The 14,717-nt window shown below is 43.3% G+C and overlaps 5 protein-coding genes across 5 annotated transcripts; 4 read left to right on the forward strand and 1 right to left on the reverse strand.

Moving 5' to 3' along the window:
* Positions 1-458: 458 nt before the first annotated feature.
* On the reverse strand, positions 459-1,129 carry K444DRAFT_612061 (uncharacterized protein). The gene is made up of 3 exons (XM_024880061.1): positions 759-1,129; positions 616-699; positions 459-563 (listed from the first exon to the last, which is right to left on the reverse strand). The coding sequence occupies exons 1-3, from the start codon at positions 827-829 to the stop codon at positions 497-499; spliced, it is 222 nt and encodes a 73-aa protein (XP_024738746.1). The 5' UTR covers positions 830-1,129; the 3' UTR covers positions 459-496.
* An 804-nt stretch (positions 1,130-1,933) lies between these two features.
* K444DRAFT_612065 (uncharacterized protein) lies at positions 1,934-2,720 on the forward strand. The gene is made up of 3 exons (XM_024880062.1): positions 1,934-2,146; positions 2,210-2,257; positions 2,334-2,720. The coding sequence occupies exons 1-3, from the start codon at positions 2,033-2,035 to the stop codon at positions 2,379-2,381; spliced, it is 210 nt and encodes a 69-aa protein (XP_024738747.1). The 5' UTR covers positions 1,934-2,032; the 3' UTR covers positions 2,382-2,720.
* Positions 2,721-2,808: 88 nt separating this feature from the next.
* K444DRAFT_628841 (uncharacterized protein) lies at positions 2,809-4,961 on the forward strand (the record flags this gene model as incomplete). Its single annotated transcript, XM_024882967.1, has 5 exons — positions 2,809-3,010; positions 3,060-3,156; positions 3,228-4,401; positions 4,473-4,667; positions 4,749-4,961. The coding sequence occupies 5 exons, from the start codon at positions 2,809-2,811 to the stop codon at positions 4,959-4,961; spliced, it is 1,881 nt and encodes a 626-aa protein (XP_024738748.1).
* A 758-nt stretch (positions 4,962-5,719) lies between these two features.
* On the forward strand, positions 5,720-9,298 carry K444DRAFT_628842 (uncharacterized protein; the record flags this gene model as incomplete). The annotated part of the gene is made up of 7 exons (XM_024882968.1): positions 5,720-5,895; positions 5,970-6,504; positions 6,576-6,916; positions 6,970-7,139; positions 7,195-8,519; positions 8,565-9,064; positions 9,142-9,298. 7 exons carry the CDS (start codon positions 5,720-5,722, stop codon positions 9,296-9,298), a joined length of 3,204 nt encoding a protein of 1,067 aa, XP_024738749.1.
* Positions 9,299-13,238: 3,940 nt separating this feature from the next.
* Positions 13,239-14,683, forward strand: K444DRAFT_652387 (glycoside hydrolase family 5 protein; the record flags this gene model as incomplete). The annotated part of the gene is made up of 4 exons (XM_024885789.1): positions 13,239-13,306; positions 13,361-13,454; positions 13,574-13,663; positions 13,757-14,683. The coding sequence occupies 4 exons, from the start codon at positions 13,239-13,241 to the stop codon at positions 14,588-14,590; spliced, it is 1,086 nt and encodes a 361-aa protein (XP_024738750.1). The 3' UTR covers positions 14,591-14,683.
* Between the last annotated feature and the right edge of the window lie 34 nt (positions 14,684-14,717).

A 14,717-nucleotide genomic window follows, 5' to 3' on the forward strand; every position in this document is an offset into this window, starting at 1 on the left:
CCAAAAAAAGCCATGGCTCTTACAGGCTTGATAGGTGTGTCGAATTTAACATAACCCACCTCCTTCGACAGAAGGAAGCTTAAGTACGTATTGAAGTACCCCACAGGTAAGAAGACAATGATGCGAGATATGCTGCAGGTAATATTGCAAAACTGTGCTCAACTTTTCGTGAACTGGATTCCCATTTCCGAGCCGCCATTCAGAGAGGCTGCGATGTGAGGAGCCTTCCTCCCATGGCCCAAGTTTATGATTGGAGCCTGGGCACCGGTGTCAGTGAAAGCGACTTGGCCGACTTTGATGCCATGGTGAGTGATCATAAAAGCGATCTATAATACCTTCAGGGCCTGCAAAAGCTGCCATTTTTGCCACTTGCCACGAATTATCTTGAGTTAGAAGAGGATGGTTTCCCAGGAAGAAAGGTTCTCAAAAATAGCGGAGGTTACAAAAGAATCTCCCAAGCCAAAGCTGCGCCGCAGCGGTGGGCTCCTCATATAGATCAAATCGAAAGAATTGCCGCGCGATCCCCAGGGTCCTTCATTTGCAGCGCAGATTGGTCGTTCATGGTCAGTGTCTTGCCCACTATACTTTCTGTTGGCACTATCTGATATTCCCAAGTCTTCCGGTATCGAACAGATTGAGCCATTCAGCGTTTTCGGTATAACTTCTAAGATAGCAACGGCATATCCATAAAACCATGAGGTAAGATATCCCCTTGTTACACCAACCTTACAAGTCTGCTAACAAGTCACAATCCAAAGTTCAACCAAAACGATACAACCCTTGTTATCCTCATCGTCGGTTTCGTTTCTGTTGTGAGCGCAATATACATCGTATTGAACTTAAAGGCTCTTGGGGCGACGCAGACTTCTACTCCCTTTGTCAAGACTGCTTGCTGAAGATTTCAGGAGCTGTAATTCTTATATTTTCTGTCTTTTCTTCTTTCGAAATCCTCGGCTAGGCAAACAAGCACGGCATTGGGCGTGGTATCTAGTTCTCCTTGGTTTGGCCACAGGGATCGTGACAGTGCCTATGTACGGGCTCGTCTCAGCAGGGTGGAGTACGGTATTTGTTGCTTTGAGCGGCATTTTGCAGACGTGGATATCGGTATGTTGATGTTAATCATTTGAATGACTGTAATCGGATCAAACGTCGCCATGTGAAAAGGTGTCGCTGTTGGACTTGCTGCTTCCATCCTGGATTGTATACATAAGAGCTCTGTTTCCTATCCCTTTAATTGAGCGGTTGAATAAAAGGAGGGTGGTGCAGGGGTACCCCTGAATGGGGTTTCTTTGCTCGATCTCCTCTTCAAATCTTCTCCCAGCCGCAGTCAAGGGCAGCAATGCCTTGACAGAGCTCTGACTGCTGGTGGTGTGGTGGAGGGAGGGCGTAAGTTCCCGGCTTCGGGCACACTCGATGAAAATTTACCGTATCATGCATTGTGTGACGTGAATTTTGGCACACGCTTCGGCTCGAGTCGGTGTTGGTACCCAAGGCGTAGTATGTAGGTTGTGACGGTGCTCACGCCCACGGCGTAGAGACGACAACCTGCCGAAAATCGGGCCATCGCAGTATCGGGTTGTTACAGTGCAGAAGAGGCTTTGGAGTAGGCGATAGTATTTTAGGGCTGTCTCTCATGATCTTACAGGTTCTCGCACGGCGGCATTTCGTTCTAGAAGGTGTAGTGGAAAGGACACCAAGTGGACTGAATCTCTTGATTCGAGCATGAGACTGCACAGGAAAACCAATCTGGGGTTCTGGTGAACAAGGCTGCCAATCAGTCGACAGATGTTGGAAATTCTACCGGACGCCTTGTTTGCCTTGTAGGCAGCTCATTTGATAGTTTCACTGCCGACTACACGGCGTGAGAGCCTGGTGCTCGGCATAAATATGTCAGGCTCCCTTCCCACTTTTTCTCTGGTCTTTTCTTTAACCGTGTTAAGGCAAAGTATTGCGCAACCCGCTCCCGAGACGAAACTACAAGTTTGTCACCGCCTCTAATCCCCGAGGTCAGACATATACTGTACCCCTGACGATGGCTGATTGGTCGAACGCGACTTGGGATTCAATTCCTGCGTATCGTCTGAGCAAAGAAACTGTGGATGCTTTTCTCCAGGGGCTCTTCGGGTATTATGAATTCTACACACGAGTACTGCTTTCACTGTCCACATTTTCGATTCGACCAATTGAGTTGCTTGCTGACCCCTTCTAGCTCTCCACCGACTACTGGCAGTTTTGGATCCCATACAAATTGACGCAGGTATCAAATTCGCCGAATCGCCCGCTTGCGCTTTCACCCTGCATTCCTGATTTCGAGCTGACATCTATTTTTCCAGGCTCAACGAACTCAATTGATGGAGAAAAGAACAAGAGGTTCGACGTAATGGCTGCTTCGGGCGTGAGGCTGGGACACGTGGACTGAATTTCGGGTTTTCAGGGTTCAAATTTTTACGGCGTTTTACGATGTGTTGGCGTTGGGACAAAGTCGGGCACCAGCTTTATGTATGGGACCATGCACTCAGCTATCAGCCGTGGTGGGGTGGCAAGGGCGGCAATGTCTTACGGAGTAAAGTGGCGTATGCAGCTGAGTTTGCCCCGAAAGGGAGCCTTACTCAGCCACCACCAATGGTGATTTTGGGGGCCATCCAGAGCCTCAGACAGGTTCCCTCCCGATCTTGCAATCAAATATATGAATGGCATTTGCACTTGAGTTGAACGCTTCAGGACAGTTGATCAAATCGCATCTACAAGACTATGGAGATCTAGCAGACGTTTCCGCCATTGGGTCGATGACCCAGAGCCCCCCAGGAGATGTCAATTCCATCAGATATTGGATTGCTGATAGAATCATGCAAACAAGCTGCTACATTCCCGAGAAATCTTATTCATAAATTGGTACCCCAACATTATTTGGATGCGTACTTTGCCCGTTTGGAGAATCAATCGTCCCGAATCTTTTGCGAAGATGGCAAGGCTGCCGTCGACATCTGGGAATATGATGACAATGTCAAAGGTTAGACGAAATACTCCTTTATACCAAAAGCATAGCTCAATGTTTCCAGAATTTCAATCTACGTGTGTGTCGAGTGGTATGGAGCTAGTACCACGACTTGAAGGAGTGCCCCGGTTTAGTCATGATGATCCAAGATGCAGATTTCTGTAAGTTGACAACCCTGTCTGCCTCTCGAAATTCACAACAATCAAAAGATTGATTTTGACAAATTGGATAGATTTCTGCATGCTTTTCACTCTCGCGATTATTTGAGAATAAGCAAGGAAATGTTGGTTGCTGCTCTCACACACCATCAAGTGATGGCTGCTTTTCTGGACTTTGTATTCCCTTTTGGGATGCAAGAGCACCCTCAGGATTTCTACTTTAGTGGACTACGAGAAGAATCAAGACTGCAATACCCTCCTTGTGGCTTGGTGGTACCTGAATTAGGACGATCGGGTCGAGAAATACGTTTGTGCTACAATTTGAAATCAGTTGAGACGTCCGGGAGCAACAGAGACTGGCCTTGGTCAATTCGACAAACAGCCATATACCACTCATTTGATGTAGAGACAGGCAAGTCATTTTGGATAGTGGTCAAAGGGAGCGAATTGATCAAAGCAAGAATCAAAGCAGCCACTTCCAAAGGGTCCTCTGGTTCGACAAGCCTGAAGTCGTTCGGTTCAATGACCCAGGCATTTGCTTCGACTATGGCTACACATCTAGTTCTATGTGACTGGTGTGACGAAGAGTGGCGGTGGTATCTGAACTACCTCGAGAAGAGGCTTCAGGATGCCACTCGTCGCGGGTTAGCAATCATCATCGATAAGGACCCAAGTTTGTTCAACGAGCCAATTCAACCGGAAATCAAGTCACCCTCGTCGCCGTCTAGGATACGGCGGACCGTAACAGAGATAACCCGACGGACACTCTCGACAACTTCGCGGCTGACAAGGTCAAGCACAGGCCTCCAGGAGCAGAAGATCCAGACACCATTTGCATTCCCTCCAGCGACTCTACCTTCGCCACCTCAATCTCCACCTCCCCCTCCTTCTGGACCACCTCCACCTCCCATTATTCCTCCAGGAATGCCAGGAGCATTGCCGACTGACAAGCGCATGGCTAACGATGAAGACTTCACTTTCAAAAATCTGCAGCTGGTTCAATTTTTCCAAGAGAAAGCGAATGAGGTCGCTCCGGTTCTCGAAGCTAACATTGATATTCTGACTGAAATGAAAGAGCACTATCAGTTCATGTTTAAGTCCCCGGATTTCCCAGACGAGATCAAAGACAATTGTCAGGCAGAATTTGCTCACTTCGAGAAACATGTCAATAAGATTATTACCGATCTTCAACGACAAAAGTCCAGAACTGCAATTTTACAGACACTGTTAGGTGATCGGAAAAGCTTGGTGAGTCCCCGCTCTTGATTTCTGGAGTGAAGCAGTCTAGTACTCGAGATAATTTACTGACAAATTTCCAGCTCTATGGAATCCTCAACAAGCAGGCTATAGAAACCAGCAAGGCCTTGACCAAAAGGGCCCAGATCTCAACTGAGCGAATGGAACTCGTGACAGATTCAATGCACGAGATTGCCAAGAAAACAAAGCAAGAGACCGTTTCCATGAAAATAATCACTCTCGTTACACTCTTCTTTCTCCCGGGAACTTTCATATCTGTAAGTTGAGCCCAAATTTCTCTCAACATCAAACGACAATTTCCTAATTGCTCGCTGACGATGAAGTTTCGATATTTGCAGACCATCATGAGCACCGATATTTTACATGTCACAAATAATCAGGAGGATTTTTCTATCCGGGCCCTGCAGATATATCTTGAAGTCACCATACCATTCATGGCCCTGACGTTCGGAGCCTGGCGCGTGTTATATGTGATGACAAAGAGGCGGGGACGGAACACGGAAAAGGAGAAAGGGAGACGTGTGGCCAGTGGAGATTATTCCATGGCGTAAGAAAGTGATAGGGGGTTAGCGAGAGATTTCATATTGGCGTATCTTACTCTGTCTGCTCGCCTGGTAGCTTGAGTCAGTCTTATTGTTCTTCCTAAAATGTGCTATGTGTTTTCTAAAAAGGGGTACTTTTGGGCGAAGTTGTGGTAAATTGTTCATGTCTCGTTCAGAAGGAAGGCGGGCAGGATATAATATTCTAATAAATGGTTGGAATCCGACGTACTGTACATGATATATGGTGTCGAATGGAAACCCATCTGCTTAACCTTTACTTATATATTTAGCTCGTACACCCCGTAAAATATGATGCATATTTTCCGGTTTCCGCAATAAATATTCAGCAGTCTGCAGTTCATTCCACTCGGGTTCGGTGCACTCAGCATTGGTCAAAATTTGTTGGTTGCTCGCGTGTGGGTTGCGGGGTCCAGGGTGCCAAGCTGAATTCAGGTTTCGCGGGACGCTTCTTCCCAGGTAATTGGTCTGAGGAGCTTCCCTCAAGCAATTAATAATCGAGGGCTGCCATTTTAAGCTTCCACGGGCCAATGATGTTTGTATCCGCTGCACATTGCCCCGCTAAAAAGACCTGCACTACCTGCACCTCACCCCATCCTGGGGCCTCCAAGACTGCGGGATGAACCGTCCAGCGTTTCCCCCCGGGACACGTCCAAGGTGGCCGGCCAGGCTTGGCACGTCCCCCTCCTTGTTTTGTTTTTGCTTGCCCTGCCAATCATCACGGCGGCGAGCCTTATCCACTCAGTAGAATGAGGCTCTCCGTCGTCGGCCTCTTCCCATTTCCCTTTGCCCTCATTTGCATCCACCTCACCAAATACGTGGAGCCAGCTGCTGCACCACCTGATACATACGACCCTCATGCTCATGCACGACATTGCATGCCTTTGATCGTCGCCAAATTTGTCTTCGTTTTTCTTGGAGCCTCGTCCGCATGGAAGACCCGGGGCCACAGCCAGATTTCCAGCCTTCTATACAGTCGTTTCTCTCATTCCTTAACAGAGTCGCCTCCTCGTTCGAGGTGGTCAACCCCGACCCAACAGAAGGCCCAACTTACCTTGCATTCGCTGTGCGGGACAAAGTTCAGGCATACCTAGAGGAGAACGAGCAAGAGAAGCTAAAGCAGATCATTGCAGCGTTATTCCCTCAAGGCGATAGCGTTTTCCCGAACGACATCCTTCCCAACAACATCGATGTTTTCTGCACGCTCCTCAAAATCTCGAAGGGCAGGTGGATTAAATACTTTCGGCGTCATAAATCCCTGAGCGATGATAAACTGCCTTTCGATCCGACGAGCAAGCCTCCTAATTGGCCGGAAGACACTGGAGATCCAACCTTCTTGGAGAGATTCTGCAAAGAACAGTGGAAGTTTTGCGTGCCCGTGATACGTCAACCATTTGCGGACCTACATTTCCCCCCAGAAACTATCTTGCCGATTGTGTATAAAAAGAGTTTGAACTCTGGAGGGAGCGCAACGCTGTGGCTGATCAAACTACACCCTGCGTACAACCAGCTCATATCTGAGAACGAAAAAACAGTATGATCCATGTTTTCTTGAGGCCTTTCCTCCTGCAAGCTTGGTAAAGCATTACTGACCCCGACCCATAGCGACTAAAGGACTCTGCCGACACCTTCGTGCTCAAGACATACTTCATCGCAGCGGCGCCGACATCATATGCCAGAGAGGTTGAGGCGTTTCGGAGGTTGCAGCAGGATGGCGGGGAGACAGGAATAATCGGATTTCATGGTAGCTTTACCAGAGGCCATACCCATAATGTTCTCCTCCAATACGCCGACAAAGGAACTTTGGAGGACTACTTCCGAAACGAGATACCACCCGTGGAACCAGAAGAGATCATACAATTTTGGGAAGCTCTGTTCAAAATAATAGATGCATTGAGGCGCATACACCAGACACAGCCAGATGGGGGCGCTTTTATATTTCATGGGTACGTCATCTCACCACGTTAGACGTCTGCGCCTGCTGATTTTGTTTGCCTAGGTGGCACCAGGACGTGAAACCTGAGAATATATTGGTCGTAAGCAATGGATCAGAGAATACAAGCGAGTGGGAGTTCAAGCTGGCAGACCTCGGGACAAGCCACTTCAAAAGGGTTGACGCGTCACGGCAGGATTCGACAGCCAGTGATTCGTATGGGACTAGGACCTATGGTTAGTGTCTTATTTTTGCCACCCATCGCTACCCTGGCTAATGCACGTGCTGCAGGTGCGCCAGAATGCTATAGACCCGACGAGAGATCCGTCCACGACAAGCTCCGAGTGGGCCAAAACGTCGACATATGGTCTCTGGGCTGCGTTTACAGTGAGCTTGCGCGATGGATGAAGAATCAGTACAAAGGAGTACAAGCATATCGAGGTGAACGCCGGAACGAGATTTCGAAGATACCCGAATTTCGGGATGCTGACTGTTTCCACAACGGCGATGCGATGCTCACTGCAGTGCGTGAGTCTCACAGAAAGTCAACCACGAACTTGCGAACGGGAGACTATATTACGAAAGCTGTTGTTGAGCGGATGATTCCAGATATGTTAGACATATCTCTAGCTCGTCCTACAGCTGAAAAGCTCTGGTACAAATCCAAAGGCATTGTCGCAGAAGCCAGACAGGAACTTAAATACGCCAATAACCCTGCTTCAGGGGAGCGCAGGGCAAGCGCAAGCCGGTCGGCGATGAGCCGCAGTCAAACTGTCCCTCAACATGCACCCCCGGCACCTCCGAATCCTCCACCTGATATTTCACCGCCTCAGTCACCTACCTCCGACGGATCATATCAACAAGGAGAGATACCTTACCGCCCCAAAAGAAGGTCGCAACATGGACGCGGCGACCCAGACCGCATCTCTCCATTACAGTCACCGATTAACACAGACGGTCAGCAAAGTCAAAGTCCAGATTCCATTGCAGAGGACGATGTATGGACTGGAGACCCGCCTAGTCGTGATAATCCGCGACGCACCGCACACCAATCTCGTCACGCTGACCGAAGCGATATATCAGCCAAGGAAAGTCTCAAACAGGCAATCCAAAAAGGCCCATTTGTCGGACCTCAATCTGAAAGTTCTGGGATGGGGGCTGGACGCGGACATGAAGGTATCGTCATGAACGGCGGATCTGCGAGAGGAATCCGCCATCGGTACTCAGATTACAGTGAGGGCTACAGCCCATCACCCCGCAAGTCCAACTCGCCAGATGAGATGGAACATATGGCATTCAAGCCGACGCGCCATTCTCGGCATATATCCAGAGGAGAATCATCTCATTCCCGCGTGACATCGGACAATTCGACTCTCTCAACCACGCTCGAGCCCGTCGCTCAACCACCACATACGGAAAGTCCCATCCCTATTCCTCAGATGCAGGATCGTTCCTCAGCTCCTGCCGTTCAAGGTACTGCAAATAGTCTAACACCGCCTCCAGAGCGATGGTCGGTGGAAGAGGCACTGGAGTGGAAGCGCGACAGAAAAGACAGTGGGATCCAAAAACCAATTCCAAATCCTCAACTTCATGATCGCTTAAGGAAACGAGATCATGTATGTTATTCCTTATTTACACTAGGTCGCGCTAAAACTATGCAGGTATTCTTGATTGATGATTCTGTTACAATGACACCTCATTGGAAAAGAGTGACAAGGGTGTTCGAAGCATTGTCATACGTTTTGAAGGATGTTGATCCTAATGGCCTCGACCTATCCTTCACCATCTCTGGCGACACCTTGAAGAAAACCAAAAGGACCAGCAAACTTGTCGAGATGGTCAAGTTGCGATCGAAACACCTTAAAGGAACTACAGACATGAATCTGAAATTGACGGAAATCCTCGCCACATATCAAACCGAACTCGAGAAGCCTAAAGGATTCTTTGGAAAACCCGTCCTCCCACGAAATCTGTACATTCTTACCGATGGTATTTGGGAGCCCAATTGCGATGCAGCAGCGCCCATTAAAAATCTTGTCAATAAACTGAATAAACTTGATATAGGCAGAGTACAAGTTGGGATTCAGTTTATCAGCTTCGGTGAGAACACTGCCGCTCTCGAGCGTCTTGATATTTTGGATTCGAGGCTGGGCCTTAAACCGTGAGTTGTCAGCTTTCCTTCTCACTGTCCGGTGTAACTTTCGAGACCGCGTCATACTGACTTGAATCCTCTCATAGTGACATTGTCGACCACGAGCCATCTGATGGAGACGTATGGAAAATGCTCCTCGGCTCCACCAACGACTACTATGACAGTCAAAATGAGCAGCAGCAGGCTCCAACTGCAGTCTCGCAAGAAGGCAGCTCAACGAGAATCGACAGGGATTACACTTAAATCTTTTCTTCCATACCCGTTCTCACGCGAGTCGAGCTTATATTTGTCGAACCACTTGCAAAAATAGAAGTCGACCATCTTCACATCTTGTTTTTCTTCTGAAAATTCGATTCATATTGTATGTTATTACGGATGATACCCCTTTGCATTGCGTTTGGAGCGGGGACTACATTCTTTCGGTTTATTGGTGTAATGGCAATGGTAAAAATGGACGACGGATGATGTGCATATACGTATGGAAACCATCACATGTAACGTTCATCATGTATGGAATGGGGCATAACATAGGTGGCTACACTCTAAAAGTATTGGGTTCCAGACTCGGAATAGATTTCATTAATGAGGAGTTGATATTGAACTCGGGGATGCACTTCCGGCCAAGTACTGTGATTGATTTGGTAGCGAAGTGATGTATGTGATGGAGATGAAAGTTTTTCATGCGCGCTCCCACGTGGCATGGATCATCCGGTATGTGGATACCTCTCCAAGTATTCGATGGTTTGACTAACTCGCAACTGAGGTGAAGACATGATTCTCGGCGGGACAGCCTTGATCACGTGAAGGATTTATGCGAAAAGCAAAAGGGGGGTTGATATGTCTACGATCCTTGCAGTGATTGTCCAAAGGACACTTCATGCAGTTGAGAATATTGAAGAGTTTTAGAATAAGAGCAGGAAATCTAAGAGCCTCTTCTCTTAAGGGCAGGGTAGTCAATAGTCCAGACTACGGTCTCAGACCGTAGTCTGGAATTTTTTTCTCAAACCGTAGTCTATATTCGATAAACTAGACTGAGGTTATTCGGAACTAGACTAGACTATACTAAAATTAACCAGACCGCAGTCTAAATCATAGTCTATTTAGTCTATACGTGATCTACCCCTATTTTCCTTATTTCCTTACTAAATACCTTTTCTAAGTACTTAAATTTGCTTTTCTAGCCCTTTATCTTATATTATAACTTTAAATACTTAAATACCTTAATTATATCTATATCTAGCCTATTCCGAAGTTCTATAATCTATAGCTTAGTACTTAAGAAAAGTTATTTAGGGTTAGCTAATATAATAGAAATAGAGAATATATCTAATATTAGCTTATTTAAATTAGGGTAATTAATTTATTAAATTATTTCTATTTACTATATTCTTGAATTAATATTATAAATATACTTAGTAATATAGTATCTCTTATATTTGTTCTTAATACTTGGAACTAATTAGTATTATTACTTTTAAGTAATAAAGATATTCTTTTAAAGGGCTTCTAAATAAGATTAAGTTAATATAGCTAAAGAGAAAGAGATTAAATTTATTAGCTTATGCTTTTTCTAAAGGCTTTCTATTATAGATTTTGCCTTTTTTTACTATTTCTTTTTCTAATTATTTTTAATATATTTCTATTTTATATTTGAATTAAGAATAATTATTATTATATATATAGAATTCTCATTAGTTATATTATAGTACTTTTCTATTTTAGCCTATCCAAAATTAAATATTAATATTAATATTTTATTATATTTATAGATTTCCTTAGATATTTCGAATTACTTAAGAATAAAGTCTATAGCTAGTAAAATATTATTAAGAGTCGAAATAGTAAACTTTAGAACTAGTATAATTTATATTAGTTAATTAAGAAATTTATAAATATTATATAGGGTAGTCTAGTTCTTATTTAATAGCTTATTACCTCTAATTACCTCGGATTTATAATGCTCTATATATACCTGAATAGCTTTATAAATAGGGGAAATAATAGCTCTATTAATTATTCTTATTATAGAATTCTATTATTTCTTATTATTTCTTAAAAAGCAATTTTACTTACTTAAAGCTATAAATTCCTGTATTCTCTAGGTATTACTTTAAATATTAATAATAATATTATAAAGCTTACTAATAAAATTAAACTTTTTTTATATTTCGATTTTCTTAAGAATTTCCTTTAACTATATTATTTGAATCTCTTTTAAGTTCTTTTTATCTATAATATAAATAAATAAATTAACTAATAAGTTAATTATATAGCCTTAGTATTAAAGTCTTTATATAACTAGATTATATATAATATTATACTTATAAAGTAATTCTAATAAAGTTAGCTAATATTTACTAAATTACTATATAAATTACTTACTAATTAAAAGAACTTATATTATAGTATTATTATTACTTATATTATTTATTATTATATATTTAAGCTTCTAAATAATTTCCCAATTATGAATTACCTTAATTAGAACTAGAGCTAGGTTTTCTCTCTTATAATTACTCTTAATTTCTTTTATAACCAGAATAACTTGCTCTAAAACCCTTATACTCGAGATATAATAAGTAATAATATTAAGAATTAGCTTATTATTTAGAGAAGTCTATATATTAAGAAATAAATATATCTTTATTTTAATATTTATAAGCTAATTTCTAATCTTATTCTTCTCGATTTTAAATTAATAAAGTACCTAATTCCTAATTATATTATATAATACAAAAAGCTAGTAATTAATATCTTTATTTAGATAATAGAGAAATACTCGGAATTCGGAGTATTTAACTAGATATAATAGTAAATTATAGGCGAATATAAACTTAATATAAAGAACTTTAATAATATCTTTATTTAAAGAAAGGCTTTTTTTATTAGAGCTATTTAATTTTTAATACTTTTATAGGTTTTCTTATACTAATTTTATAGCCTTTATAATATTAATCTCGATATTTTTTGCTTTAGTATTCTTTTCCAAATCCTTAATAATATTATATATCTTTAAGTAATTAAATATTATACTTATTTCTTTACTAATTTTATAATTAGCTATATAGAATTTATAATACTATTTTTTCTTCTTTACTATTTAGGAATATGTATTATATATTTACTTTATTTCTTATTTATTTATAAATTTATAAATTCCTTTAGTTCTTCTTATTTTACTTCTTTAAGAGAGAAATAAACAAATTAGAGGCTTTAGAGAAGGTTATAAGATTCGAATTATAGGAAGTATCTTAAGAGAAGAGCTCTGAATTAATTAGGGAATTATTATTTAATATTAAATTCCCAAAAGAGAGCTTTATTTAGTATTTAGGAAATATTATTATAGTCGAATTCGATTATAATATTAATAGAAAAGAAGAGTTTTCTAATAAGTAAGTAATTATAGGTATACTAATTTTGCTTATTCTTTTATCTAAAATACTAGTAAATTATTACTAGAACCTTATTACCTAATACTTTATAGTAAAATTATAACTGTCTAATATAAAATTTAATTAATTTATTTATTTTAAAGCCCTAGATCTGGACTATCTTTTGAATTAAGAATTATATTACTTAGTTAATAATTAAGTATTTTAATAAATAGTATATTAGAAATAATTCCCTTATAAATTAAGCGAGTCTGCTTCCTCGAGACTGAGATTAAAATGCGGTCCGGACCGCAGTCCAGGGTACTAAACCACAGTCCGGATCAAGTAAACTAGACTGGACCACGACCCCCTGAGACTACACTAGTCCAGTCAAACTGCGGTCCGACTGGACTAACATTAGACTATTGCCTACACTGCTTAAGGGTATGCTTCCTTTTCCCGATTCCTTCAGCCGCTTGGACCCCTCGTTGCTAGACTTTCTTTTTCGGGACACTCCACAGAGTGGAGCATTTGGGCGAATTCAAGACGGCATTGCAAATGTGGCTGAGTTGTGCCGCCGATAGTTCGTGATCCACAATGCTTCATGGGAATTACCGATCGCGAAAATGCTCATTCTAATTCTGAGTTTTTTCTGGACAAAGTGCATCATTGGGCAAGGTTTTGCAATGTGTCACTCAGGTTCATCCCCAATCTCGGAAGTGGAAATGGGCCTTGGCATTTTGGTACATAATGGAAGACGCGTATCCAAACCTACAGATCTTTGAGCGTTTCGGTCCTCACTCTTTCGGACAATGAAGCTGCTTCAACTTCTGTTCAGCGTTGTGGCTGTGGTTGTCGCTCTTCCTCAGCCGGAGTCGAGGTGAGTCGTGCCTATTTTTTTCTGGGAAAACAATGGATTACTGAATTTGACCAGCCAAATTGAATCACGTGGTGTGTCGTTTGCTTGGGGATCGCAGAAGGTAAAAGGAGTGAGTCTGGGAGGATGGCTTGTTCTGGAGGGGCAGGTGGTGCCCCTAAACGAAATGATAAACTGCTAACATTCCGCAGGTGGATCACACCCTCACTGTACACTGCTGCCGGTCCCTCTGTGATCGATGAATGAACCTTCACTCAAACACTTGGCAAGGTCGAAGCTCTGAAGCGGCTGAAGAATCATTGGAATACATGGGTTACACTTGCAGATTTCCAGAAAATCCAAAAAGCCGGCTTCAATGTCGTCCGCATCCCAATCAGATATTAGGCATACGCTGACTTTGGTAGTCAATACGTGCAAGGATCGGCTCCCTAGATGGACAATGCGATCACCTAGGCCCGCCAGACAGGCCTCAAAATAATCATCGATCTCCACGGGGCACCGAAGTCCCAAAACGGCTGGGAACATTCGGGCCACACACTCCCTCGACCTGGATGGGGAGACGCTCAATCCGTCGCCTGGACACTGCAAGTCTTGACGTCGATCTCCAAGTATGCGAAGCCGCAATATCAAGATGTCGTAGTCGCCATCAAGCTCCTCAATGAGCCACTCCTCTCAAGTCTCGATCCAAACACAGTCCGCAACTTCTACACTTCAGGCCACAACCTCATCCGCCGCGTCTCCGACACTCCAGTTCTGCTTCACGACGGTTTCTGGGACCCTGCGTACTGGAACGGTTTCTTATCTTGGCCAGCAGCCTATACTGTAATTCTCGATCACCACGAATACCAAATCTTCGATTCGTATTTAAACAGCATGTCACTAGCTCAACACCGATCTCAAGTCTGCTTCTCCACAAAAGCCTTCGCAGACACCGACAAATTGCAGGTAGTCGGCGAATGGTCCGCCGCTCTTACCGACTGCGCACCGTGGGTCAACGGCCGCTTCACCGGCCACCGTTTCGATGGCTCGTTCCCGGGATCTTGGCACATAGGTTCTTGTGCGGGGAGAGGCGATGTGAGGACGTGGAGCCAGGCGATGAAGAATGATTACCGCATGTATATTGAGGCGCAGATGGATAGCTATGAGGCCAAGACTCAAGGGTGGATCTTTTGGAACTTCAAGACAGAAGGGGGTGCGGATGAGTGGGATTTGTTTAAGTTGCTTGGGGCCGGGGTCTTCCCGCAGCCGTTGATTGCGAGGGCGTTTCCGAGGAATGTGTGTCGTTGATGCAACTTGTATGTTCAGCCAAGCGTCCGCTATTCTGGGTCGAGAGTACTGAGGCCATTAGCGGGCTAGCGGACAAATCCGAGAAGCGAAAAGTGATTTTCTGATTTTCTGATTTTCTGATTTTCGC

The sequence above is a fragment of the Hyaloscypha bicolor genome (genome assembly GCF_002865645.1).
Source record: "Hyaloscypha bicolor E unplaced genomic scaffold K444scaffold_56, whole genome shotgun sequence".
NCBI classification, from domain to species: Eukaryota; Fungi; Ascomycota; class Leotiomycetes; order Helotiales; family Hyaloscyphaceae; genus Hyaloscypha; species Hyaloscypha bicolor.

Excerpts from the sequence above, each read along its gene's own strand:
- K444DRAFT_612065 (XM_024880062.1), top strand. The coding sequence starts at position 2,033 with ATGGCTGATTGGTCGAACGCGACTTGGGATTCAATTCCTGCGTATCGT. Across the intron at positions 2,147-2,209 it reads ATTATGAATTCTACACACGA|CTCTCCACCGACTACTGGCA; the intron begins GTACTGCTTTCA and ends GACCCCTTCTAG. Across the intron at positions 2,258-2,333 it reads TCCCATACAAATTGACGCAG|GCTCAACGAACTCAATTGAT; the intron begins GTATCAAATTCG and ends CTATTTTTCCAG.
- K444DRAFT_612061 (XM_024880061.1), bottom strand. The coding sequence starts at position 829 with ATGTATATTGCGCTCACAACAGAAACGAAACCGACGATGAGGATAACA. Across the intron at positions 700-758 it reads GTTGTATCGTTTTGGTTGAA|CTCATGGTTTTATGGATATG; the intron begins CTTTGGATTGTG and ends GGGATATCTTAC. Across the intron at positions 564-615 it reads ATCTGTTCGATACCGGAAGA|CATGAACGACCAATCTGCGC; the intron begins CTTGGGAATATC and ends CAAGACACTGAC.